At 57.1% G+C, this 27,529-nt stretch overlaps 1 protein-coding gene across 12 annotated transcripts; it reads right to left on the reverse strand.

The window, feature by feature from the left end:
• On the reverse strand, window positions 1-27,529 carry CAMKK1 (calcium/calmodulin dependent protein kinase kinase 1). Of its 12 annotated transcripts, none has more exons than XM_070560927.1 (17): window positions 27,382-27,527; window positions 20,471-20,670; window positions 19,969-20,370; window positions 18,988-19,035; window positions 18,486-18,539; window positions 18,025-18,076; window positions 17,647-17,780; window positions 17,141-17,177; window positions 16,305-16,326; window positions 15,004-15,092; window positions 11,602-11,801; window positions 9,442-9,495; window positions 8,648-8,721; window positions 6,798-6,885; window positions 6,444-6,572; window positions 4,354-4,457; window positions 1-2,017 (listed from the first exon to the last, which is right to left on the reverse strand). In XM_070560927.1, the coding sequence occupies exons 2-17, from the start codon at window positions 20,474-20,476 to the stop codon at window positions 1,945-1,947; spliced, it is 1,566 nt and encodes a 521-aa protein (XP_070417028.1). In that variant the 5' UTR covers window positions 20,477-20,670; window positions 27,382-27,527; the 3' UTR covers window positions 1-1,944. The 12 variants fall into 12 exon arrangements, with proteins under 12 accessions (XP_070417028.1, XP_070417026.1, XP_070417023.1 ...); XM_070560925.1 differs by having other exon boundaries at window positions 20,471-20,703; window positions 27,382-27,519; XM_070560922.1 differs by having other exon boundaries at window positions 1-2,047; window positions 20,471-20,703; window positions 27,382-27,517.

Here is a 27,529-nt window from a genome sequence, read left to right on the forward strand (position 1 = left end):
TTTTTTTAACTCAAGAAAGGGCTTTTATTGTTTTTAACTCACTTCCTGGGAAGTTAATTTTTAAAACACTCTTATGGAGTTTCTTCATCACTTGTGCTACATACAAAAACAACGATGCTAACTAAAACCCTCAGCAACCGAGTGAGCACCCCATCCCGGCTCTAGCACAGGCAATGGAGCCGGGCCCACCTTTGAGCTCTGCCAGGGCAGGTCTAGCCAAGGGAGTCCCCTGAAACCCCCACCCTCCAGGCCCAGTGCAGAGAAGCTCAAGAACAACATGCAGATCTGTGACTGGCCTCCCATGAACTCTATAAAAGTGTTCTTAAAAAGAGTCCTGAATTATTTGTTAAGCCCTGGGTTACAGTGCCTCAGTGCAGAGGAGCCAGGGAGAAGTGTGGACCCATTGACAACGGGCCGTATTCTGCTCATAGCCTTAAGTAGACAGAGAAACTATATTACAGATGCATGTGCCAGTGCAAGACATGCGAGTGTGCTGTGTGCAGCAGATGGGCACGCACATGCGTGTGCGCGGAGGCGCGACGTACACCCACAGGCACAGAGATGCGCGGGACGAGGGCACTCCTCCAGCCCAGCCTCCCTTTCCTTCTCAACACAAGTTCTCTTGCAATATGAAACCCACGTGGGGGACTGAAATCCCTTGTTTGGCCCATGTTTTCAAGGGAGGTATCTGAGTCCTGATTTATTTTCCTTTGGGGTCAATCTCTTGAGTATTTGGTCAGTAAACGCCAAGCCAGCCAGCCAGGCACTGGTCCCAAAGTGAAGGTGATGTCTGCTCCAGCATGGCTGGGTCGACACGCGTGCTCCAGCGCTCCTGCTCTGAGCAGGCCAAATGGCAACTGTCCTGGGGGGCGGTGGGAGGCCCACGTCCCCATGGCCCACACCCCACCAGGGTCCCGCTTCTGGCGCTGCCTCCAACCTGGGCAGTCAGTCTTCACCGTAGGAATGTGAAGGCCATTTCTGGGGCCGTTTTGGTAGGCCAGTGTAGGATTGGAGATTAGATTCCAGTTACTTCCACATCTGCAAGGCCACAGCCCTGTGAGGCCTGGGCCCTCCGTCAGTGTCAGCCCCTGGTGTCTCTTCTGCAGCCAAGGCTGTGGGGAGCCATGAAGGGAGGTGGGCAGGGAGGTGTGGTGCTCCTGGTTCAAGCCTCTGCTCAGAGCTTCAGTTCAGCCCACTCTCTGGACAGTGCCGAGTATGAAACACAATCCAGGGAGGTCAGTCCGGGCCTCCTGGCAGCCAGATAATGGTGGGGTGTGGTGGAACCACCCAAAGCTGTAGGAGAGCTGGGTACATGTTCCCAAGCAGGGCTTTGCACCCACCCCCTCAAATTAAAAACAAAAGTAAAAGACAACAAAGAAGGAATCTGAATTCTCCAATACTGGCCCCCGCCCCAGTGAGGCCCAGGAACACCCATCGAGGGCTCAGAGACTCCATATCAGCATTCTCGGCAGACCAGAGCTCTGACAGCACCCCCTGAGCTGGGCAGGGTCCACCCCTCCATGTGCGTGTGGCAGCTGAGCCTGGCCCCCAGCAGGAGGCCTCTGCATCGGTGGGAAGCCAGCCTCCACCCGCCATCTTGGTTTCCTGCCTCCTGCCCCTGGGCCTTGCCAACCAGCCAGCTGGGGTTTCTAAGGCACCACGGGCACCTAACTTTCCCCCAGGATGGGTCCCGCCAGGCAGAGCCAGGCTGTGGAGACAGGCCTGTGGGAGCCCTGCCCTTCAAACCCCAGACGACACACATTCCAATCCTGTCCCTGGACACGCGTGCGGAGGTCATGCTGCACGACAAGGGGAGGGGGGCCGGGAGAGGGGCCACGGTCCCCAGCCCCCTGCCCGCGGGGGCAGCCATCGGCATGAGGGCAGCGGGCCTTTGGAGGCGCGGGATGAGCGTGCTGCTGGGCGGCCCTGGGCGCATGCGGGGGCTCAGGACGCAGCCTCGTCTTCTTGGACGCCGGGGAGCTCTGGGCTCTTGCCCCCTTCGCCACACCCGTCTTTCCTGTTCAGGGGACACCAGGGGCAGAGGGACCTCGGGAGTCAGAACATGCACTCAGCAGGACACCCTCACACACACTCACATCTGTATCCACAATCTCTCAAGTCCTCCCTCCCCCCAGCACCCCTCAGTCCCGCCCCCCCTGCATCGTGGCCCCTTGCTGGTCTCCCCACCCCTGGTCTCAGACCACAACCCTCCATGGCTCCCTACTGCCCGGAGATGAAGTCTAGACTTCCCAGCCTGGCTTCTGGAGCCTCTCACGATCTGACCCAGCTGACCTCCCCGCATCCTCAAGCACCAGCCAGGTCACAGGCCTGCCCTGTTGGTGTAGATAGCCCCACAGTCCCTGGTAAAGGGGCTTTGCTTTGGCATTTTCTGCCTTATTCACAGGACAGAGTCTACCTATCAGTCTTGGGATTCTGTCACATATTCAATCGATCCCTGTATCTGATTCTTCCCCTAAGACCTTTCTTTATAAAATGAACAATGAATGGGTTTTGATATCTTAAAAAAGGATCAATCCCATTTGATGCTATTGTAGAGTTTCAACAATTATCCCAAAGCATGAAAGTCTTTCAAGGACACATGTTGGGCTTCTACGTAAAACCTGCATTTCAAAATTCAACTTGGGTCCCAGAATTATAGAATTTTATAGCTGGAAAGTATGAAGCTCAATCCTCTCACAGTCCAGACGAGGAAACTGGCTTATCTCCCTATTAACATGTCCATAGAAGGACAATGACTGCTTTGCTCAGCTGTATTCTTGGCGCCCAGCCCCATGCCAGGCGTGGACCGGGTGCCGGAGGGATCTTGAGCCTGTGGCTGGCCTGTCCCACCAGTAGGGGGTGCTGAGTCACAGGCGCTGAGCTAGAGTGACACCAAGTCCAGGTTTGCTGGTCAGGGTCCTGGTTACGCCTGTTGTCCCGGCATAACTAGTACCAGCTTCCTCTTTCACTCTCAGAAGTGGCTCTGTGTGGATGCTAAATATGAGCCCCCCCACACTGAGCCCAATCCCAGCCTCGAGGCCTACAGACCTAGAGGAGCCCAGGGAAGACCCTCCCCCAGCCCTGGCCACCCCCCTTGAGAGACAGGGAACTAACACTGTCAAGGCCTCTCCCGGGCCCCACCCCTGACGCCCCATTGGCCAGGAAGTTTGTCACGAGGGGGCAAGAGGTTGGTATATGGGCTTCCTTGAGTACAAGCCACCTCTGGCAGGGAACAGACACCAGCTTGTCCACTGGGATGGGCCCCGACACTTCCGAAGGGCTGGCTCACAAGAGGGCGGCCTCACACAAAACCAGCCCCTGGGCCCCTGGACGGCACAAGAGAAACTACCCCTTCCTGAGAGGCTGAGGTACCTCTGGGAGGCCCGCCGTCTCCCCACACCAGGCTGGGGGGCACAGCTCCCCTACACAGTGGTCTGGGGGGCCTGCCTTCTCCACACAGCAGGCTGGGGGGCCCGCCATCTCCACACAGTGGGCTGGGGGGCACGCCGCCCCCACCCAGCGGGCTGGGGGGCCTGCCTTCACCACACAGTGGGCTGGGGGGCACGGCTCCCCCACCCAGCGGGCTGGGGGGCCTGCCTTCTCCACACAGCGGGCTGGGGGGCACACCTCCCTCACCCAGCAGGCTGGGGGGCCCGCCTTCTCCACACAGTGGGCTGGGGGGCACGGCTACCCCGTGCGCAGCTCCCTGCACAGGCCAGAGTGGGGCCACTGCCGTCCCACTTTCTGGTCCAGGACCCCCTCTCTGCAGGTCTGTGCACAAACTTCAGCAGGCCTCGTTGGCATCCCAAACTGAGTTTTATTTTAGTGGAAGAAGGTGAAAGAGCTAGGGAGGAGGCTGACGGAGGTTTGGGGAAATACTTTTCCGACCTCTCCTAAGGAAGTGGTGAATGCATGTGCCTGGTGCACAGTGGGGAACCCTCAGCAAAAGGAGATTCCTCTTCTGGGCCCCGTCAGCCAGCCTGTCCATGCTGACTTGCTGGACAAGCATTTACAAAGTGCTGACTGCGCACACAGTCTCAGCAATGGCTGAGGTAGCACGGGCCACTCAGGAAAGCAGCTGACACTCCGGGAAGAGTCAGCAGAAGTGCCCCTCCCTCCACAGACGAGCCAGCCTTCTACAAGGAGCAGACATGAGGCCTGTCTGCACACCTCTACCCGGCTGCCGTGGGCTGAGAACAGAGGTGCCAACGGGGTCCTACTCTGAGACCCAGCCGAGCCCCCAGGCTCCAGGCTCAGCCTGCACAGCCCGATGGCAGTAAGAATGAGGGGGGTGCCACAGTCCCCACCCCACCCCAGGGAGCACACTGCAGGCCTCAGCCCACCAGTACTTACGACAGTAAGCTTCCGGGAGCAGACATAGATCGCTCTTCCCTCCGCGCCGGGGGCTCAAACGGGTTCCCAAAGGAACGCTTTCTCAGCATGGACTTGACCAGGATCTGGGGAGGACATGTCAGCATGAGGAACCAAGTCCCCAGGCTCCCAGACACACTGGCAGCCTCCACTCTGACTCCCTGATTTGGGAGCTGCGGAGTGGGCCCTGCGGGGGCTCCCCTCAATAGGCAGAGAAAGGAAGAACATTCCAAGCAGAAGAAACAGCAAGAGCACAGAGGGGTGATGGCTGAGGGTGAATTCTGGGGATGCAGAGGAGCCCAGGGCAACTGGTGCCTGGGGGGCAGAGGCCAGGTGCAGAGCAGGAAGGGTCTGGAACGCCAGGCTGAAAGGGGCGCATTATTCTGAGGGCATGAGGAGTGCAATGAGGAAACGCCTTCTAGCTACAGGGGGCAGGATGGAGCAGAGGAGGAGAGGCTGCTGCAGCCCGGCTCTCTGACCCTGTCCCTCCTCTGGCAACAGGGACAGTCCCATGCCCCTGCCCACATACACACAAATTCACCAACCCCACATGCACAGCACCAGAGGTGCATTCACTTGTTCATTCATTCATTCATCCACTCATTCAATCAACAACTATTTACTGGGCGCCCATGATATGCCAGACACTATTCTAGGCACAGGGGCCACGCTGAGGCCAAAGTTCTTGCCTCCTAGAGCTTCTATTCTGGTTGGGGGGACAGGCAATAGATAAGACAAGTCAGTAAAATATATAAACTGTTAGTTAATGGTAAAGGCTGAGCAGAAAGACAAAATAAGAAAGGGGGATAAGATATGATAAAGGGGAGTCGGAACTGTGGGTAAGAGGCCAGGAAGGCTCGCTTCTCCCTGAGAAGGTGACTTTGGAGTAAAGACCTCAGGGAATGAGGGAGAGAACCCTGAGGTCTGGGCGGGAGCATCCCAGGCAGAGGGAAGAGAAGTTCAAAGGCGCTGAGGCAGCAGGTTTCACAGCATGTGGTTGGAGCCGAGCGAATGAAATGAGGGGAGGACACCAGGACAGTGTGTGTGTTGGGGGGGGGGAGGGGGATGGGGTCGTGCAGGCTGTGCAGAGCCTTGCAGGGCAGTCAGGGCTGTGGCTCTTGCTCTGGGTGACACGGGAGGCTGAGTGAGCAGGTCCGAGCTGAGAAGTGACATGATCCGGTCACCAGGACCACGCTGGCTGCTGACTTAAGCATTAACTGTATGGGGGTGAGGGTGGAGGCAGGGGACTACTTGGGAGGCTATTCCAGTGGTTTAGGAGAGACACAACGGTAGCTAAGACCTGGGAAGTGGCAGTAGGGACTCTGTTGGAGCTGGCAGGTCCTGGGGACCCCAAGGAGCCCCAGAGCTCTACAGAGCATAGGAACGGGCAGGCCTTTAGCCGGCTGGCCCTGGCTGGGCCTGGACCAGTAGGAAGGGATGAAGTGCTCGGTCCAGCTCTCTCTCTTGCCCTTGTGCCTACCCTGACTCACAGTATACCTCAGTGCAGGGCAGGCCATGGCTCTCAGTGTCCTAAAAAGCCCCAAATGGCCAGCAGGGGCTACATTAACAACTCCCAACTGCTAACATGGAACACATCCAGAAGATGAGAAAAATGAAAGTGTGTGAGGAGAATGGAGGGAGCATACAGGTAGAGTCCAACTAATGTAGGGGGCTCTGGGGCCCCTTCTCCAATTCAAAGGCTTCCTCGGCCTTTCCACTCACATCCTTGGCACCTAGTACAGTGCATGGAAGACAGCAGAAGTTCAACAAATGCTAGGAAGGCAGGAAACGCTTCCTCCAGCCACGGTGAATGTTGACACTCCGTGAGGGCATATGTATTTATACATCACTCACTCTCCTCACCAAACCTCCTGGTCCCCCCACCACGAGGCTGAATAAAGCGACATCCTTCCTCATGGGCCTCCAGCAGAACAGTGGCCCCCCCTAACCCAGCACTGGGGCTGGCAAACCAGGTGGCCCTGTCCCCCCACTGGGGCCCAGCACAGAGCAAATCTCAGGCAATGGCCAGGCCCTCCCAGGACCAGGGAGCCTTCTGCCCCTGACCCTCTTACCACCGTGGTCCAGCTGGGGATGAGCTTGACCGAGTTCTTCACCTCCTCCTCGGTCACCTCCACCATGCTGCAGTGCTCCTCCTCGGAGGGAAGGGGCTCCTCCCCATTTTTGGTCACCCAGGGGTGCAACTGTGGAGTCGGGAGGGCGGGGAGGAGTCAGGGCCACAGGCAGAGACACCCATTCAGCAAGGGGCACGGACACTCCACCAGCAGTCCCCTTGAGGGGTCCAAAGCCACAAATCCCAAACCCAAACCCAATAAACATATGTTCCAGTGTAGGGCTCTCTAGAAGGGGAAGCAGGCCTATGTGCTGTGGCCCAGCCCAGCCCAGCCCAAGACCTCTGGTTCCCCAACCTTGATGTCTGGCACCCCAATTCTTGTTCCAGGATTCTTGTCTAGCATCTTCAGGATTAAGTCCTTGAGCTCCTCGCTCACCTTTGGCCTAAAGAGGGGGAAGGAAGGAGATGAAAGAGAGACAGTTGATGATCCTGTCCTGCCCAGCTCTCCATCCACACCCTGTTCCTGGGGCTCCCCAATTAGCGCAGACGAGGGCAGAGATACACCTGACCCTCATTTCACAGAGAGCGGGAGGGACACCCCAAGGTCTCATGGCCGAAGGAGAGTTTCAGAACAAGTATAGAGATATCTTTCTTTCCTGAGCAGGAAGTAAAGTGGTCTCCCTCAGGGGGCAGAGGCCACAAACACAAACAGAGTTCCCTGGGTGCTGAACAACCCCTAGGTGGCAGCGATGGTGGGGATAATGCCAGAAGAGTCATCTAATGGGACACCAGGGGCCTTTACTCCCACTCACCATCTGGTCCCCTTCTCCACCTGGGAGGTGGCCAGGAAAGATTCTCATTGACGGGGGGGAACCAAGGCCTGAGGTTAGTGAGTTGGCACACTGCTATCCAGAAGAGTGAGGGTCAGGATGAGAGACTCCGGTGGATGGGGGGGCAGGACTCTCAGCCCCTCATCAGCCTGGACTGTCTCTGCCCGAACGCCAGGCTTCTTTGCTATGTACATCCTTGGGGACCCCATTCCTCCAAGCCTGGGGAGAAGGAACCCCATTCTTGGGACTATTGACCTTGGCTGCCTCTGCTGTCCTAGATATACTTAATCCCTTTTAATTTAAAACTCCCGGGCTGGAGAAGGACTTCTCTGGCAGGGGATACAGCAGGAGGAAAGGCAAGGAGACAGGCAATTAGGAGAGGGATGGAATCCAGTTGGCTAGCACTGTGGGGGAGGGGCCGACATGGTGGCAGATCCCAGGGGTCCTTGAATGCCAGGGCCAGGACGTGGCCTCTTCCTGCGGGCTTTGAGAGCCTTGGAAAAACGTGAAGCGGGAGATATGGTGAGACGTGCTGAGCTTTAGTGGGGTCAGCCCGGTCTGATTGTGGTGGCTGAACTGGAGGGAGGCTGGCAGCAGGCAGGCCAGAGAGGAGGCAGCTGGAGAAGGCTGAGGCCTGGACTAGGCAGGGGCGCAGGTGGCAACAGAGCCAAGAGATATGTAAGAGGTGAACTCAACAGAGCTTGGCGACCAGACAGGAAGTGGGCGCCAGGGAGCAGGAGTCATTGAGGATAAATACCAGGATGGTTTCTGACCTGCCCCGGACATTTGAGCAGATGGCAAAAGGGCCCTGAAAAATGAGAAGCCAGGGGGCTCAGGCTGGCTGGTAGCCTACATCGCAAGCAGAACAATGGATGAGCAGGGAGGCCTCTCCAAACAGTCCCTCTGGGTTCAGAGACCTCAGTCACAGAGGAAGGGGCTGGGAGGACAGAGTGGCTTCAAATCCCAGACCCACTGATAACTCTTCTCCGGAGCCTCTACTTTTCCATCTGTGAAATAGGGGTGCACACTGGCATCTTGAAGCCCTCCCATCCCAAGTGAGGAAGGTGGAGGTTCCTCATGAGTCGAGGGTCTGCGTGGGGTTGACGCCACTGACCCCACAGAGGCCTTGAGTGAAGGAGCAGTGTGAATGTGTGACCTGGCCTCAGAGTCCCCATCTGTGTAGTGACATCCTATCCAGATTTCTGAGACCCTGTGCACAGTCCCACCCCTCCGTCTGCTCAGGGCCCTCCCAGGGAACAGCACCCACTCCAGATCTGCAGGCCGGGGCGGGGCCCTGAAAGGGCCAAACCTCTGATGCTAAAACTCAGACACATCTCCCTGGGGGGGGACGGGAGCCCCCTGACAGACGACTCACTCCTCGGGAAACACCACGGCCTCATTCTTGATCTTCCTGTGCAGGGCCAGGATGTAATCATCGATGAACGGGCACTGTGGGGGAAGCAGACAAAGGATGCAGGCCGGGGGCCTTGGCTCACGCTGGGGGACCAGCCCTATCTCTCCAGGGGGCTGGGGTGGGGGCAGCTCTGGGCTCCCCATTAGAGGGGAGGGACCTCATCCAACCTGTTTGGGGCCTGGCACACAGTAGGTGCTCAACAAACACAGACTGAAGGAATGACTGACTGAGGGAACTGTGAGGCTGGGGGTACTGGCCAGCGTCATGGCAATGCCTTCAGTCCCAGGGCCTGGAGTTCAGGAGCACATTCACTGAGACAACAGCCTGCCCCGCAGCACAGTCACTAGAGTGGGAGCACCTGCACACAGGGATCTGGGCCACATCAGTGTTGGGTGCCCCAAGGCCCAGCCTGACCTGGAGCAGGAGTCAAGGACAACTTGTTGACTGACTGACTGACTGACTGACTAAATGTGTGAATGAATGAACGAATGGCATCAAGGGATAGAAGGAGCACTCTGGCTAGAGAGGTGGCAACACCACCAGCGACACCCCCCCTGGGATGTCTGATGTCCTGGGACTGCTTCACATGAATCCCCTCCTAAGGGGACAAGAGAAAAACAGGAAAAGCCTCTTTTCCCTCAGTCTCCTCTGAGCCAGGTGGGCTCTTTCACAAGTCACTTTAATAAGGACACAAGAGAGGGTCCTACACCTGTCATTCATCCTGGCTCCGCTCTGCCAGCCCACCTAGCACTCACCTTCCCATAGACAAAGCAGTACAGCGTGACCCCAGTGGCCCACACATCCAGGGCCTAGAAAGAAACAGCCCACATTAGTCCCCCAAAAGAAACCCATACCTCCTGCCCACCCAGCTGCAGTGGGCCATGGGAGAGGCCATGCAGGGAACCTCCTTCCTCAGTCATGTATTCACTCAACACACACTGCCAGCCACTTGCTCCATGCTGGACCCTGTGCTGAGCACTGAACAGGGCTCCTGCCCTCCAGGGATTCCAAGTCTCCTTGGAATAGGCCCAAACCAGACTGAGTTTCCAACTCAACAGGTACAAAACCTCCTGCATCTACAGGGTCACATTTACTGTACCCATGACAGATGCAGCCCAGAAATGATGATATGCATTGAACTTAGACGCACTAAACCAGCTCTGGCTTCGAGAGGTCATCTCTTGTCCTAATAAGCCACTGGAGAAGCCACCATCCACCTTCTTTCTGAAACCAGAATGAGGCCCAGCCCTCAGGGCACCTCCACGACCCCTCACGCTCCCCACACCCTGGGTTCTAACCTGTGCTCTCTCTACCTTCCCCTTTCTAGAACCCCACCTCCTGGCCTGGTATCTGCTTTCTCTCTATGTGAGTGATTCTCAAATCTCTATCCACGTATTCCTGCCACAGCCGCCTCCTCTGAATCCAATCAGGGAGCACCAAACGCAAGCTGACATCACTCCACAAAATAACAGGCCTGTTCTCTTCAAAAGGTCAAGGGTGGAAAAGACAAAGAAAGGCCGAGGAACCCTTCCAGATTAGAAGATCCCAAAGAGACATGACAGGTGAATGGAGTGACTGACCCCGGATTGGATCCTGGACCAGAAAAAGAAAAGGCATTAAAAGGCAGTATCAGGACAACTGATGAAATCTGAATAAGGTCGACCAATAGGCTTTTATCAACAATGAATTTCCTAGTTTTGATTGTTGTACTGAGGTTACGTAAGAGAACGTCCTTGTTCTTAAAAAATATCCACCTTCGGGCCGGCCCAGTGACTAAGTGGTTGAGTTCACACGCTCTGCTTCGGTGGCCCAGGATTTCACCAGTTCAGATCCTGGGCGCAGACATGGCACCACTCATCAGGCCATGCTGAGGTGGCATCCCACATGCCACAACTAGAAGGACCCACAACTAAAAAAATATACCACTATGTACTGCGGGGCTTTGGGAAGAAAAAGGAAAAAAAATTATCTGCCAAAGTATTTAGTGATAAAGGAGGATACTGTCTCCAACTTAACTCTCAAATGGTTCAGAAAAATGTAACATGCACACACAATAAATATAGCGAGAGACGATGAAAAGATAAATGGGACAAAATGTCAATAACTGGTGAATCAGGGTAAAAAGATATGAGAGTTTTTTGTATTATTCTTGCGATTGTTTCCGTAAGTTTGGAATTATATCAAAATTAAAAATTTAAAAAAAACCTCTACCTACATTCCTGACCTCTCTAGAGCTCCACACCCACACACATGTCCAAATGCCTCTCGACCATCGTCTCCCTGGCAGGGGCAGGGTGGGGCAGCCAGCGCTCCACAGGCGAGAAGAGGCGTGTGCCCACACACAGAACTGCTCAGAAAGCTCTGCCCACTCCCTCTGTCACTTAGGAGAAAGCCCAAACTTCCAGATCCTGTAAACTCTGCCCAAACACCATCGTGCCTCCTACCCTGTGCCCCTCAGTTCTCTTGCATATTCTCTGGGCTCCACCTCCTGCTTGAATTCTCCCCATTCTTCAAGGCCTAGTTCACACCCTGGCGTGTCCAAGAAATATGAGGGGAGCCTCCGACTTTCCCCCAAACACGAGCTCTCCTGCCCCTTTCACCATCTCCAGAAGGGCCGGGAGCAGGGCTGTCTGGGCCGTCTGTTCCACCGCCCAGCCCAGAGCTCAGCACAGAGCAGCAAGCACAAAACATTTGCAGAGAAGACTTGGGGCTGTTTTGCTGGAAAACCAGAGGAGGCCAAAGTTGGGGAGTTTGTTGGACTCCAGGATGAGGCAAATACGAAGGAGGGGACCATGCTCAGCATTCACTCCCAAGACACAAGGACCCTGGCACCCTCAGGTTGGAAACAAGGCCCCATTGCAAGCTATTCCACCCCTCCACGGGCACCCCAACCCGGCCCAGGCCCTGGGAGCCACCTTCCCGCTGAAGCTCTGGCCGGAATCAGAAATGGCCTCGGGGGCCATGAACGCTGGGGTCCCAGCCGTGCTGGACAGCCGAGCGTCGTTCCCCTCAAACTGGTTGCTGACGCCGAAGTCGGCAATCTTCACATGGCCATCGTCCCCCAGGAGCAGGTTGGACGGCTTGATGTCCCTGTGGATGATCTTCTGGTAGTGCACTGCAGAGAGAGGCAGCTCAAGCGCTGGCCCGGGGGACCGCCACCCAGTACCCCGACCTGCCCTAGCCTGGCCACGGAAGCCCATCTCAAACTCCAGGAGAGAGGGAGCTGGGATAGCCCAGCGCCTGCACACACTCATCTCATGAGGACCTCAGGAGAGAACTTGAGGGCCCTCAGCTCCACTATGCAGTGAAGACCCTGAGGCCAACCCGGGCTGTGAGCAGCAGAGCCAGGACTAAACTCCTAGGAATCTTTGGACTCCAAGTCCAGTGCTCTCTCCACGGCAATCAAGGCACTTGATGCTGAGGGGGGAGGTCAGAGGAAATTGGGGAAAGGGGATTCTCCATAGCCCGTCTCTGGCCCTCCCATGTAGGTGCTGTGTGCAGACCCAAAGCCCATCAAAACCTTTCCCCAGCTCCATTCCCCACCCAGCCTGTCAGAGAAGTCCCTGCTCCTTGGACTGAGGGTAGGATTGTGGGGTGTCCTGCAGAGATACTGCCTCACCCCTAGGGTCTCTAGGCTGATGGGGTTTCAGAGAGGAGGGCACCTCAGGCCATAGGACTGCTGGGATGAACATGGCTAGGGTAAGAGTCGGCTCTCTCTGCTAGGCTGGGAGCTCACCCTGCTTCCTGGGTCCAGCACCGCCAGGAAGAGAGGGGCAGCTCAGGCTGAGATGGCCAGAGACGTCCCAGCCAAGAGAAGGCATTGACCCCGTCCCCCAGCCATCCACTTACAGATTCCCCTCTCAGCAAATACCTTTCCCTGGACCAACAGACCCCAGGGTGTTGGAGAGGAGGGAAGACGAGAAGGGAAGGAGCAGAGGGGAGAGGAGAGGAAGGCTGAGGCAAAGGGAGTGAGTCTCATATAATAATAATGACAAAACCCATGGCCCTGTAGTGACTGCCTCCTGGCACACTGGAGCGCAAAGGCTCAGGGGGCTGTGTATTTGACCATGGAAAGTGGGTTCAAATTCTTATCTCAAACCCTGGCCTCTCCCTTGAACTCCCAGCTCTTTATCCACATGAATATCCAGCAGATATCTCAACGTATTTCTCAATATTTGTCAATAACGTGTCTAATTCAGAACTTGATTTCTCTGTCTGCAACCTCCTACCCCCAACCACCAAACAAACAAAGCAAAATAGAAAACCCCTGCTCCTCCTCTAGGCTGCCCCATCAGGTTATCGGCAGATTTTACCAGCTGCTCAGGCCAAAAACCTCGGGCCCACCCTCGACTCCTCTCTCTCTCAGATCCCACATCCAATTCACTGGCCAGTCCTATGGGCTCGACCTCCAAGATACAATCCAGATCCGAGTAATTCTCACACCTGCATTGCTGCACTTGACTCATCTGTAAGAAGCAGGCCTGGGCTGCCCGACCACACAGCCTCCCCCAGGCAGCCTCACCCTCCCTTCTCAGGACCAGAATCCCAAGGCAGGTCTTCAGCGGCCAGTGCCTCCATTCACCTGCCTGTCCAGCCCGTGGTGCTGACCAGTCCACTCCAGGAAGGCCTGCACCATGATTAGCTGGGTCTTGACAAGGCCTGACCCAAGAGCCAGCTGGGGTTAGCTTGTTTTGGGGGGGTATGGAGGATGGGAGACAATAGGCCCTCAGCTGAGAAGGGCCCAGGAGAGGAATGGGGTGGAGGCCAAGCTGGACAGGGTTGTGCCTCCCACTGTCCATATCCAGGGTGAAATGCCCCCTTCCCATACCTGAAGGCCCTTGCTAGGGACTCTCTGCAAAGTCCTCCCCTCTCTGTGCCTCAGTTTTCCCATATATACAAAGACAGCATTAATCTGAGGGCATTGGAGTGGCTCAAACAAGATAAAGATAGTCCTGTTCCTGTCACCACAGGGTCCTCACCCTGTTCCCCAGGGAGAGAATATGCCCCTGATAAACCAAGCTAAGACTTTAGAGAGATGGACAGCACCCCTGCTCCCAAACCAGGCCAGAACCCCAGGTGTCTGGGGGCCCTCCTCTCCCAATGATCCGTTAGTCACCCAGTGCTGGCCACCCCACCTCCTTCTTGTCTCCTCGCCACTGCCACTGCCCTAATCCAGGGCTCACCATCTGTCACTTGGGCTGTAGAAACAGCCTCCTCCCTAACCAGCTGGCCGCCTCACCCACTCCGATCCAGCCACCACACAGCTGCCAGACAGAGCTTTCTAAGACACAAATCCCGTCACACCCCTCCCCTGCTCAAAGCCCTCCGGGGTTCACCATACCGACAGGATGAAGTCAGGAAAGTCCTCTGTGGAGGCATTCGCAGCCCTCATGGTGAAGCCTGAACAGTTTCCAGCATCATCTTTCACTATTCTCCACCCCCACCAGATTCAATCAGATCGAACCTCTCCCCATTCTCAAATAGTACACGCCCACTCCGCTCTGGCCTCTGCTACGTAGTTCTCTCTGCCTACTCTACCCTCTCCTACCCATGCCTCAAACCTGGCCAATGAACCCCTCCTCATCCTTCAGGACCCTGGTCACAAGTGGCCTCCTCCAGGAAGCCTCCCTTGACCCCTCAGCACTCTGACAGCCCCTGTGCCTCCCCAGCCTCGGCAGGCACTGCACTATATTATCTTCCTGCTCAGGTTCCTGTCTCTCCTACCAGGCTGGGAGATCCTTGAGGTCACTTCTGGGTCTTTGCCATCTACATGCCCCCAGCCAGCACTTAGTCAGTACTCACAAATGAACAAATGAATGAATAAATGAATTCCAGAGAAAGAAGCTAAGCTAACATCCTCCCTCCTGAGCTCTCATCACCTTAGGGCCCCTCACAGTAAACCCACTCTGCCACCACCCACAAGCCCCACGCCAGGGACAGACTCTTCCTCGAGCTGCTGAACAAAAATCTCTTGCTTCCCACATCTCTTGAGGCCCTGTGGAGAGGCCAAGCGTGGCGAAGAACTCAGCAGAGGAGAGAGATAGACAGCACCCAAGGCGCAGACCAACATGGTGGTGACCAGGCACTGCGAATGCCCAGGAATGCCCAGTGAAGTCTGCTGCCACCCTCAACCCAGGTAGGTCAGGAGGTTGGCCCCGCCCACAGGTCCAAGCTCCAACCAGCCCCCCCCAGTGAAGCTGATTGGCAGATCCTCACTGACTGACAGGCATTGCTCACAGCCGGCTTAGCCTGCGCTCCGCCCCCTCCTGCATCCCTCGGCTGTCCCCAGCCCCAGGGGCAGGCAGGCCCTCACTCACAGTACTCAAGGCCCAGGATGATGTCCCGCAGGTAGAGGCGGGCTTGCTCCTCAGGCAAGGGCTTGTCACAGGGCACCTCCATGACTGGCCTATGGGGAGCGAGGGAGGAGGGGTGTTTAGCCAGAATCAGGTGTAAAGGCAGATGGCTGGTGACAGGGAACAGGGGCTGGGCCCTACAGACCCCCCCAGGACCTCTCGGGAGCCCTCTATGCTCAGACGGGTCCCTAGAACCCAAGATATTAGCTTCTCCCATATAACGAAAATTTTAAAACACACAGAGACGCAAATATCCCTTTTCAATTATTCTAATTTCAAATAAGCTTTATCTTAATTTCTTGACTTGGTATTCCTTCTTCTAAGCACTTAATTCTCTATAATCAAACAGTTGCAAAGACGCCATTTAGAGCAATGTTTTTCAAACTGTAGGTCCACACCCAGTAGACAGTCGTGGCTACTGCTTTTTTTCCTAATAAGTAGACTCTATGAGAGTAGACATATGAGACATACACTGCTTTGTAAAACTTTGGTTTCAATTACAGATATGGATGGCAATTAAAACTTATATTTCTTACTTTGAATGAAGATCAAAAACATCTGAAAGCCTCTGAGTCTTAAAACGACACCACTCCCTGCCCCCTCCCCAAATTGGGCTTTCGGAAGCACCCCCAGGCAGAGAGACAAGCCACAGCCTGGATTCAAGGCCTCGGCAGTTAGGGCCTCCAGTCAGCCCAGCCCCATGCTCATACTCCTTGTACACTGCTCTGCAAACACCCTGAGAAGGTCAAACAAGGCAGACTTGAGTTAGAACCATAGGTTACATCAGTGACTCACTGTGTGACCTTGGGCAAGCCACTTACCCTCTCTGAACCTCAGCTTCCCCTTTTGTAAATGGGAGCGAATGGAGTCCCAACCACCCAACTCACAAACTTGTAAAGCTGAAAGAACTCTTTGTGATTTGAATACAGGTAAGAGTTGAGTCCCATTTCTACGCTTTTGCTTGAGAAATATTCCTTTCTTCTTCCTCTCCTCCATCAAAATCTTCTTTCCATTCTTCAGGGCCTGGCTCAAAACTACCCCTTCTTCCAGAGGCTTCCCTGACTATTCCAACCTCACCGACCCCACTGGCCTTCAGAGAATCATCCTCCTGGTCTCTCATTTTCCCCACCCAAGACCAGAGCTCCCCAAGGGGAGGGCCTGGCCTCTGCTTTCTCCTGGAGTAGCTGACCCTAAGACAAGGGACACAGGAGGGAAAGGAAGGCCTGGATTAGACTTGACCTGCCTGATCAGGACGGGGAACTCACCCCTTTCTCAGGAGGTCAAACACTGCAAGAAAAGAAAAGAGAAGTAGGTGAGGTGCAGCCAGGCTGGCACAGCAGCCGATGCCCAGGTCCCTCCCGGTCCTGGAGGGCAGGTGAGCAGCTGGCATCCCAGGACAGGGGTCCCAGGGAATCAGAGGAAGTCAATGCATAAGGGTGGGTCTACTATGGACCTGCCTCATCTGATTCTCAGGTGCCAGGTGAGGAGCATCAGCACGGACCCCTTTTACAGGGGGGAAACTGAGGCTCAGAGAAGGGGAAGAAATTTTCCTAAAGGTCACAGCAGATAGACAGGTAGGAGAGGGAGTGGAGACTGAATTCCCAATCCAGAGTCCCTCCTGCCCCAGTTCTGGAGGGCCTCCAAGCCCAGCCCTGAGTCAGGTACCAAGGACTTAAACAATAACAACAACATTACTATCACTGACGATAATAGCTAACGTGTCTTGCATATAACTCAAATCAACCCTATGAGGTAGACACCATTATTATCCCCATTTTACAGGTGAGGAAACTGAGGCACAGAGCTGTCAGATAGACTCTGGGAACCCACATCCCATCGCCTGCTTCCTGCATCTATCTGATCCCCTGGCTCTCCAACCAGTGGGGTAGGAGCTTGGGAATATTTGTTGAGACTACCTGGATGTTCTGAACCTGGTTCAGCAGGGCTGGGCAGGGGACCCCCGGCTTGAGAACGTGTGCTTTCTCTCTGCCCTGAGGAGCTCAGTGTGTTCACATGGCTCACCTGAAGGTCACATGTGTCCCCAGGGAGCTCTTGGACCCAACCCAGGTAAGCTACTTTGAGAATGAGCTGGGTCACTCACCCAAATAGAGATTGTCCTCAGCTGGGTCATCCAGGACCTGGTCAGAAGGAGCAGACATGAGGCTGTGGCTTGGGGAGGCCTGGGATGGGGGTCCCAGGCCTCCTTGTCCTCACCAGCCCCAGGATCCCCAGTGTGCTCTGCAGCCACCCTGGACAATGGAGCAGGAACTGTGCAGGCACCAGACAGATGAGGCCTCAGAAATCACTGACCCCCAAGCCTGGCCCACCACAGGGCATCCAGCCCTTCTCCCCTCCTGCCATAATGGGGGGCTCATTTCTTGCCTCTGGGGCAGCCCCTCATGCTCAGTAAAACCTTGAGGACACCCAAGACCAGCCTGAACTAACCCCTGAAGCTTCCCTGTAGCCCCCACCCCAAGTCTGGCTCTGCCCTCCAAGGCCTCAGCCACATCTCCCTGGGCAGGATCCCTGGGTCTGTGCTGAGTGCCCCCAGGACCAGAGGCTGCGCCACAGGACTCGGGCATGGATCCCCACCCGCTCACCACCTACCTCAATCAACTTGACCACATTCACGTGGTCCAGCTTCTTCAGGATGGCAATCTCCTGGTATACCCGCTCCAGGGGCAGCAGCTGCTTGGCTGGTCCTCCCTGGGTAGCCTGGGACCCTCTCGGGGGAGGGCGACCTATGACCAAGAAGGGGAGTCAGGCCCCTGTTGCAGGAGGCTGGGCCTCATCATGGTCCTGCAACCAGCCTCAAGCAAGAATCTTGCAAGACTATGGCCTTGTCCCCAATACACCAAGCATATTCCCACCACCAGGCCTTTGCTCATGCTGTCCCCCCTCTATCCCCTGTACCCCCTACCCAGGTCTCCTCCTCCTCTGCCCCCAGGCTAGGAGTCCCAATCACAGGACCTGACAGATACATACGTGGAAAGCCATACTGCTTCAGTAACTTCTTCTTGGAAAGAACTTTCATTGCCTGAGGAAGGAGGACAGAAATGTCACTCATGTGCAGCCACCAGGCGCTAGAACAGGCTGTTTACATGTGGACTGAGGTCCAGAAGGGTACAGTGGGCATCGGCCACTGGCACTGAGAGTATGGCCTGGATGTGGTTAAGCTGGGTTAGGAGGAGGCCATAGCTGAGTCTAGACCTTACCCCTATTCTCCCAACAAGCCTTTCTGGAGCTCTCCCCTCAGAGGCATCCACCCTCTGCTTGCCTATTCCCAGGGTCAAGAAGCTCACTCCCTTTGCATACCCCTAGGGACAGGGAGCTCACTCCCTTCAGAGGCAACATTGTCCTCTGACTTCCCAGCACAGCTTCTGCCCCAACTCCCAGGCTGCCAGGGCCCAGCTGGGGCAATGCCTCCCTCCTATCCCCAGACTCACATAGTGCCTGTCTTCACTTTCATTGTAGGCCAGCCGCACCACGCCATAGGCACCCTGCAAATAGGCATGCATCAGCCCCACCCGGACAGCCCACTCTCCCAGGACTAGCTCAGGAAAAGGGGAGCCTGAACAGCTCCAGCCCCCTCCTCCTGCATCCCATCTCCATCCCCACCATCAATAGGGAGGGGACTCCTGGACTCCTGTGCCCTGGTAAGAGCCCCTGCCTGGCTCAACGCAGCTCCATGCCTCCCCCAGTCCCTCCGTGTCTTCCATCAAAAACGGGGGAGTCAGGAATCAGGAGTCATCTCCCACCCCCAGCCCCCCACCCCAGGGATTTCCTACAGAGACAAAACTTTCCTCACTTCCAGGCCTGGGCCTTCCTGGCTCTGCCTCACATTCCCAGAGGAGAAGAAGGGATTATGGCAAGCAGAGGATCCTAACAGGCCACCTCCGCAAAGCCCCAAGAGGAGTTCCCACTGCTCCTGGCCTGCCCCGGGCCTACCTTGCCAATCTCACTCTGCAGCTTGTACTGGTTGAGCTGCACACAGTCCTGGGGGGGGAGAGAGGGGAGCATCAGGTAAAGCTTGATCCAGAGGTGGCCCTGCTCCCACCTCAGGGGCCTGTTCAGGGCCCAATCCTGGCCCCAGACCCCTCACTTCCAGACCCCAGCTCTCATCAAGCTTTCAAGTTTGGATGGGGAAACTTGGTGGCATCAAAGCCACCAAATGTGACAAGAAGCCTTGGATAACGTTTGAAAACATGAATGGTGAGCCACGGTTATGCTTTGCTCCCCAGGGAATGGCAAAGGAAAAATCCACTGATTCCTGCCTGGATGCTGGGATCTGGGAGACCCCAGTCTATGGGAAACTTCATGAGTAAGTAGTTCCAGAAGCAGCTGAATGCGAGGTCTGAATTATAAGGAGAAGAAAGATGAGGAGAGCCTCGGGGACAGCAGACCAGAGCCCTGGCTCAGGTCTGGAAAGCTCTGACAAGGTCTACAGCCTCTGACGGCTGTACACGGCTCAGTACTTGGGTTCACGTTCAGATCTAAGTGGCAACGACAGACCAGTGGGAGCCCAGGGGCTGGGAGCATGCTATCAGCTTCTGAGTGACAGCAGCCTCTGGGGGCAGGACTAGAGGTGGGGGCTCAAGCTGAGGAAGCCTTGAGGGGCGTGAGGACACATTGTCTGTCTTCAGATCTCTAAGAGGACTTCTTGGGGGACAAAGGAAGAGCCTGTTTCTAAGGTCTGAACTGGGGGTGGGGATGGTGGGACTTATAGGAGGCAGCAGCTGGCTTAGATGGAGCTCCCCTAGGTGGGAAGAGGCCCTATTGGGAGGCAGTGGGCTCCTCAGCACTCTCCTTTGGTTTGGGATACGCAAACCATAAGCTAGACAGCTGTATGGCAGGGAAAGGAGCAGAAAAGGATCTTCCTTGAGGACTACTGAAAAGCTCATGAGCACCCCCCAGCTCTGCCCCACCAACCTCTGCGTCCGAGATGGCCACATGGTGGGACTCGATGGTGGGCCTCCGCCAGGCCCGTGGGGAGATATGGCTGGCAGGCCCTGTGGCATAAGGCCCAGCCCGGGCCTCCAGACAGCTTCCCGCTGGCCGCTCCTGCAAGGAGAACTTCCTAGCTGAGAGGCTGGGCCGGGCTGGGGGGGGTCTTGAAGCACCGCCAGGGATCACGGAGGCAGCTCTGGCCCGGGGCGGAGGGTCCACACCATTCCTGGCAGGCTCTGGGCTGCCATCCGCCTCCTCCAAGTGGGCCATATCGATGGCTGCCACTCGCTCCACCAACTCTGCCCGAGGGTCCTGGCAGCAGAGCGCTGAGCCCCCCTCCATTGCCACAGTCAAGGGGGTCCTCTGGGCAGCCTTATTGGGAACCTGAGAAAAGAGGGCAGAGAAGGCTTCGATCCTGGCCACGGAGCAAGGCGGTCAGATTCCAGGCCCCTCTCCCGTTGTAGCCAAAAGCCGTGGGTCCCACCTCCATGCCTTTGCACTATCTGTTCCTTCTGCCTGGCTTGCCAGCATCCAAACTCAGGTCTGTCCCTCCTAACTGAAGGAATCCAGGAACTCATCCGGCTCTGCTGCACGTCAGCCCTCTGGACCTCAGCATCCCCATCTAAAACAGCCAGTCACGTCTGCCTTGCTGGCTTCACAGGGAAGCAGGGAGAATCCAACATTCTGGAGTCAGGACGGACAGACACGGACATAACACTGGAGGCCCAGCAGCCAAGGGAGAAACAGAGTCCAGGGTCAGCTCAGGCTCCCATCCGCAGACAGCCCAGTGACTCACCAGCCCCACCCTTGACAGCAGAGCATTCCAGAGCTGCTGCCTGGAAGCTGAGCTGGGTGCTGGTGATGCAGAGGCCTCCCTGGTGCTCCAGGCCCACCCACCTCCTCCAGGGAAGACTCCCTGCTGTTCCAGCCTCGCTCACCTCCTCCAGGGAGGCCTCTCCATGGCCACAGGAGAAGGCTCCCATAACTGCCTTCCCTGCCCCAGCAGAGCCTGCAGCCCAGGACAGGGTCCATTAGGGGAGGGGGCTGCTGCTTTATTGGCTGTCAAGAGAGATTTCTCTGCACTCAAAGGTCATTTCTCCTGGTTTTCCTTCCAGTTTATTTGTGTGGCCAAAACGTTTACCACATCTGCTCAGGTTGATTTGCTCCCCCTGGCCTGGCCCTATCACTGTCTGAGCCCCAAACCAGGCCCTGGGCCAAGGCCTAACCCCAGCTTGAACCCCAAACCAACCTCCAACCTCCAGCCCTAGCCCTCCCCCTCGGCCACAACCCTAGGCTGAACCCTGACATTCATGCTGGGACCCCATCTCTGCCCCAGGCTGAGCACTGGCCCCACCCTAGCCTGATGCCCTTCCCCCTTCCTGGGCCAGACCCAGCATCTTCTCAGAAAAAGGAAGTGAGTGGACTCCTGACCCCCTGCCCTTCCTGTCTCGTGGTAACTTCCTCTGTCCTCATATTGCACGTTTGAAAACACAGGTCTCCATTTTACCCCTAGTTCCCCCATCACCTTGCTTTGACAGATATCAAGCAGGCAAGGCTCACTGGAGTCCACTGGCCCCAGAGAAGCCTGGGCTGGGTTCCAGTCCTGCCTGCCATCCTACTGTGGGGGTCCTAAGCAGGCTCCTTCCTGACTCTGAGCCTCAGTCTCCCCAACTGTACTATGGATGCAAGACCTTCCCAGATTCCCTAGGGTCACAGCAAGGCTTGGAGATGGATTGTTGGTAGGGGCATGGTCCAGACCCCCTGTGCCTGCACAGTGTGTTAAATGAGTGGAAGCCTGGAGCTGGTGGTGCTGACATTGACATGCAGAAAGGAAGGAGGAGGGGAATCCAGACTGGCAATAGGAAAAGACATGGAGGCTGGACCTAGAGGAGTGGGGGAGGGTGGTGAGGCTAGGGCATCAAGGAGGCCTCCCTTGAGGATGTGAATAGGGCTGGAGCATCAGGGAGGCCTCCCGGGAGGAGATGAGAGAGGGCAGTGAATGAATGGGGCTGGAGTATCACGGAGGCCTCCCTGGAGGAGATGAGAGGGGGCAGTGAATGGGGTTAGAGGACCAGGGAGGCCTCCCTGGAGGAGGCGAGTAGGGCTGGAGCATCAGGAAGGCCTCCCTGGAAGAGATGAGAGGGGGCAGTGAATGGGGTAGGAGGATCAGGGAGGCTTTGGGAACCAGGCCACTTGCAGGAAGGAGGAAGCCAAGGTTGAAGGGAGCCCTCCAAGCCTGGCCAGCCCACCCTACTCCTCCCTGGGGGTGGCCTACCCCCTCCTGCTGTAGGCCCTTTTCCTTCCACCAGAATATAAACTCCATGGATTGGGGCTCCTGCCTGCCTTGTCTCCATAAAATCACTGGTGTCTGCAGCAGTGGCTGGCACATAGGAGGAGCTCCATAAATATTTGCTGAATGAATGAAAGGTTGCCATAGGGATCATGACCATCCTGTCCCCATTAGACAGATGGGAAAGCAGCCTCAGAGAGGAGACCCCAACAAACCTTAGGTCCTACCCACTACAGGGAAGGATTCGCAGTGGCAGGGCAGGGCCGAGGGCGGGACCGAGAGCCACCTCAGGCTGAGGCCACAGGCTGAAGCCACAGGCTGCCCGAGCCCATAATATTTGCATGTGATTTCCCTGAGGCGTTACCCAGCCAGAGGCCATCCTCCTTCAACTCCCTCCTCCCTTCCTTTCTTCCTTTTCTCAGCTGGAGGCAGGATGGGGGGGAGGGGAGAGGGGGAGAGTCAGGGCCGGCAAAGGGCAGGTAAGGGCCTGGGGTCACACAGCAAGTCTGGGCAGAGCCTTCCTGCTCCAGCCCAGGGCCCAGTTACCTGGTTTGGGGTCGAGGCTCTGAAGCCAGGCTGCCAGGCTCCGCCCCTTCCTGGCCGTGAGCCGCAGGCAGGTGACAGCACCTCCATGCCTGGGTTCTCCTCATCTGCAGAAGGGGGTTAACAGCACCCACACCTCCCCAGGTGGTGGTGAGGAGTAAAGGAGTGAACGCCCCGCTGGGCTCAGAACTGGCCCTGCCACTAAGGAAGCCTCGTAAAAGTGAGTTGTTGTTGTGCTGCTGTTGTTGTGATTGCCTGGGACACGCTGTGGCCCAGATGGATGCGCAGGCGGCACAGGCGGCTGTGAGGGCTGACGTCAGGCCCTCCACCCTCCCTCCCGCCTGGATCAAATTCAGGTGACTAAGCACGTCTGCGCGGGAGGCGGCCCCAGGGAGGCCCCAGGTTTCTGCCTCGTGTCCAGGAGACAGGGCCTGGCGTGTGAGGCTGTGCGTGTGAGGGCATGTGTCCGCAAGTGAGAGAACGTGTGCGAGCAGGGCTGTGGGCCTGGGGTGGGTGTGTGTCTGTGTGTGTGGGGATCCACACATAGGAGCCATCTGCATGGAAACAAAAATCTGTTGGTGAGATATACATGCGTGTGTAAGTGTGTTCACGTGCACTGTGTGCCTTTAGGTCTCAGTGTTCGTGGACTCTAGAATGGGGGGTGGGGCCTGCACCCCCTGGCCGCCATGGGAACCTGATTGCAGAAAGGTCAAGTTTGAACTTCCCACGTAGTCACCTGTCCAGCAGCCTGCAGCTGCCTGCTGGGCTGGGCTGTGTGTCCTGTGCAGGACCCACTCCCTCTAGGGGCTCTCTCCAGACCCTCCCCAAGCCGAGGCCTCAGGAGATGCTTTGTAGAAACGACTCAGCAAGGAACTAGGGGCCACATGGGCAAACAGAAGGACGGACAGACAGGCTGGGACCCAGGCCCAGAGCAGAGCAAGGACTCTACGTGCATGGGGAGCCTCCCAGGGACCAGCCTTGTCCTGCAGCCAAGAATGGCCAGACTCAGGCCCCACTCACCGGGAAAAGCTACCCCAATCCTGTCCTCCCAGACTCGGGCTGTGTTGCCTTGAATAAGTCATCGAGCCTCTTAGAGCCTCAGTTTCCTCATATACGAATTGGACACATGGCTACCATCATGCCAACTCCCAGGACTATGGAAGGAAGTGGATCAGACTGTGGACATGGAAGCAGTTTCTTCCTGAGCGATGTGGAGATCGGATGTATCTGCCTCAGGAAGCCACTGGGAGAGAGGCTCAATGTACAAAATACAACCCCGTACCTGTCCCCCGGCTCCAGGATAGCCTGGCACATTCCTCCCTCAGGCTCCTCCTCATAGGCTATGCCTCCTCATCCCAAGTGTCTGGCTACTCCCAAGGGATGCAGACTCTGGCTCCAGATGCCAGCTTCTGGATGCCTGGCCTCCTCCTCAGGACATGCCCCATCCAGCTGGATCCCTCAGAGGAGGTCCAGAGAAGGACAGAGCAGGCATATCCTGCTCTCATCCAAGCTGATTCAAACAGCCCCTCCTGGGATGACTTCAGGCACCACTCAGGACTCACTCAGAGTTCTGGAAGGCTGCTGTGACCCTCAGGGCCAGGTGGATCAGGGACCAGCTACCATCCAGGTAGAGAACGCAGCCCTGACCAGCAGAGGACTGGCCGGAAGGGAAAGCTGCAAGGAGGTGGACAGCCAAACACAGAAGGTGGCCCTGACATCGCCAGGCTGCCTCGCAGGAGCCGTGTTTATGCTCCTGACAAGTGTCTGGATGGCCCTGGCAACGGGTGCCCTCCGCGCTCCTGCCCCCGCTGGGATGAGTCAGTCCCCTCGAGGGAGGCCCAGGCGTCTGGAGCCAAGTCATGCTTGAGGACGCCTGCTGTGAGGACGCCCCCCTCCATCCCCAGGGAGGCCCCAAGCACAGCGGTGGGCTCTGTGCCTGAGTCAACACAACAACTCTCAGCGCATCCTCAGCACATCTAGGCTGATGGTCTCCAGGCCTCACTCTCTCCCTCTGCTCCCCCTCCTCCTCCAGGCCAGGTTGGCGCCTCCAGCCCGACCCTTTCCAGCCAGCTGCCTCCTCTCTTCCATGTTCCTGAGCAACTCAGACCCAAGAGGGCCCAATTCAACTCAGCATTTCCCCAAGTCTGCTCTTCCTCCTCTGTCCCCATTGCAAAGAGGGTCCCACCATCCTCCCAGTTCTCCCAGGCCAGAAACCCAGGACCCCTCCTTATCCCCGTCTTCTCCCTTTCGCCCATCCTTGCTCCCCCCAACCCCACACTTACTCTCTACTCTGGCCACACCACACTACTCACAGCTTCCCAAACTGCAGACTCTGTTCTGCTGCCAGGGCTTTGTACAAGCTGTGCCTTCTGCCAGGAACACACCTCCTTCTCCTTTGCTGCCGGGGGACAGCTCAGATATCTCCTTTGGGAGTCCTCCCTGATCTCCCCACTGCTGGGTGAGGTCACCAAGTTGAACCCCTTAAAAAGTCCACATACAGACCTCAGCTTTCCTCTCCCACTGCTTGCGCCAGTCTCCCCGCCTCCAGGCTCATGCCCTGACCCCACCCCACCGCATCCTCCACACCACTTGCAAGAAGGAATAATTCTAACATGCAAGTATGGTCACACTTCTCCCAGGCCTGGCCTTCCAGGAACTTGGAGTCTGGAGGACAGAAGGGCAGGAGACCTGACCTGAGACCGGGGGCCACAGGCTGAGCAGCAGCCAGAGACACAGGCTCCTGGGACACAAATCCAGAGTCACCCATTCCTGTAACATACACTCACGGAGCACCTGCTCTCTGTGCCCAGGCTCTGGGCGAGGGGCTGGAAGATAAAGCAGTGAAGCAAAAAGACAAAGTCCCTGCCTTCACGCAGTTTAATTTCTAGCAGGGGCAAGTAGCTGCAGACAAGAAAGCCCGGAACTCATAGATAGGTCAAGTGGAATGTACTATGGAGAAAAATACAGTCTAAGGGGGATCAAGAGTGAGGGGCCGGGGGGCGCTATTCATGCACTGTGGTCAGGAAGGGCCTTTCTGATGCAGGATTTGAGCAGAAATCTGAAGGAAGTCAAGGAGTGAGCAGTGTGGACAACTGGGAAGAGCATTTCAGGCAAAGGAACCAGCAACTGCAAAGGCTGGGAAGTGGGATGGTGCTCACTCTGTCTGAGGAACAGCAAGGAGGCCATTGTGGCTGGAGCAGAGTGTTCCATGTGTGAGAGGCACCCCACGGCCAGCAGAGTTACCCCTGGATGAGAAGGCCCTGTCACTCACTGTGCCTGGCCTCGGGGGTGGCTTTCTGGAGGAGGTGGCATTGAAGCTCTTTCAGGACCACTGAGTAAGGATTTCAGAGGGGGAGAGGGTGGAATTTCATGCTGTGCATGACAAAGAGCAGTGTCCTGGCTGGGACAAGGGCTTGGCTTTGGGGGGCTTTGTGGACAGAGACCAGGAGGCCTCCAAAGCTTGAGGGTTTTGAGCAGGGGTGTGACTCAGTCACATGAAGTTTAAAACAACCCTTCTGCCTTCTGTGGGGACTGAGGATGAGAGACGAAGGAGGAGACAGGGAGCCCCCAGAGTCTGTGGGCCTGGGACACAGTCTGGCACACAGTGGGTGCTCAATCTGTATGTGCTGAATGAAGGAGGCAGGGCTGTGGGGGAGGCCAGTGCATCTTCCCCCGATCCTCAAGGACACAAGCTGTGTGTGCCTCCTGCACTCCTGGCCCCACTTGGCAGATATATAGCCCCCCTATGCATCCACTGAGGCCCCGTCCTGTGACCTGGGACATACCCTTCTCCACACCCCCCTGCACCCTCAAGACACACACACACCCCCCTCCCCGGGGAGACGCACGCCTATGTCCGCGTGACCCGCCCTCACACACCACTCCAGCCTGTAAAGCACCCCCCTCACACACACAGGCACACTCCTGTGTCCACGTGACACATGCACACCCGCCTCCAAACACCACACACAGCTCCACGCGCACGTGTGCACCCTCCGAGCCACCAGTTCTGTGCCTGTGGAGCCCCAGAAGCCGCAGCACCCGCCTCCGCTGCCCCTCCACCCCCAGCCAAGGGAGGGCTGCGCAGCTAAAGCCACGCGCCGAATATGTCCCATTCATCCCCCCGCCCCCAGCTCTGGAAGGAAGATTCACGGCAGGAGCGTGTAGGTGAAGCGCTCCGCGCTGATCCACACGTGGGTGCACCACTCTGGGCCCACTCCGCATAGACACGGCCTCCCACCCAGAGCTGGGGCGGGGGTGGGTAATGCGCCCGGTGTGGACGCAGTCCCGCAGACTAGAGCTGGGGAAGGGACGCAGATGGCAGGGCGCCCGCATAGATGCGGTCTCGGCTGCCAGCGCAGACAGAAGCACGCTCCGGGTGACACCGCGTAGACCCGGCCCCCCAGACAGAAGGGGGAGGATCCCCGCACGATCGAGGTCCCGGCTGCCCTCGTAGACGCAGCCTCGCAGACCATCCCTCTCCGCTGCAGGTTCCCAGCAGACGTTCAGGCGTTCGTTTCCTCCCGCTCCCCGCCCCAGGTCCCCTCCCCGCCGACCCCTACCTCGGCGCCTGGCGACAGTCTCCGCAGCCCGGCGGGCGGCCAGGCTCGCTCCCGCGGCGCACGCCCCGCCCCGCCCGCCTCGCCCGGGTCCGGATCGCCGAGCTCAGACCGCCGGCGCCGCGGCTCCAGGCAGCGCTCGCCCCCCCGC

Source organism: Equus przewalskii, chromosome 10 (genome assembly GCF_037783145.1).
Source record: "Equus przewalskii isolate Varuska chromosome 10, EquPr2, whole genome shotgun sequence".
Taxonomy (NCBI): domain Eukaryota; kingdom Metazoa; phylum Chordata; class Mammalia; order Perissodactyla; family Equidae; genus Equus; species Equus przewalskii.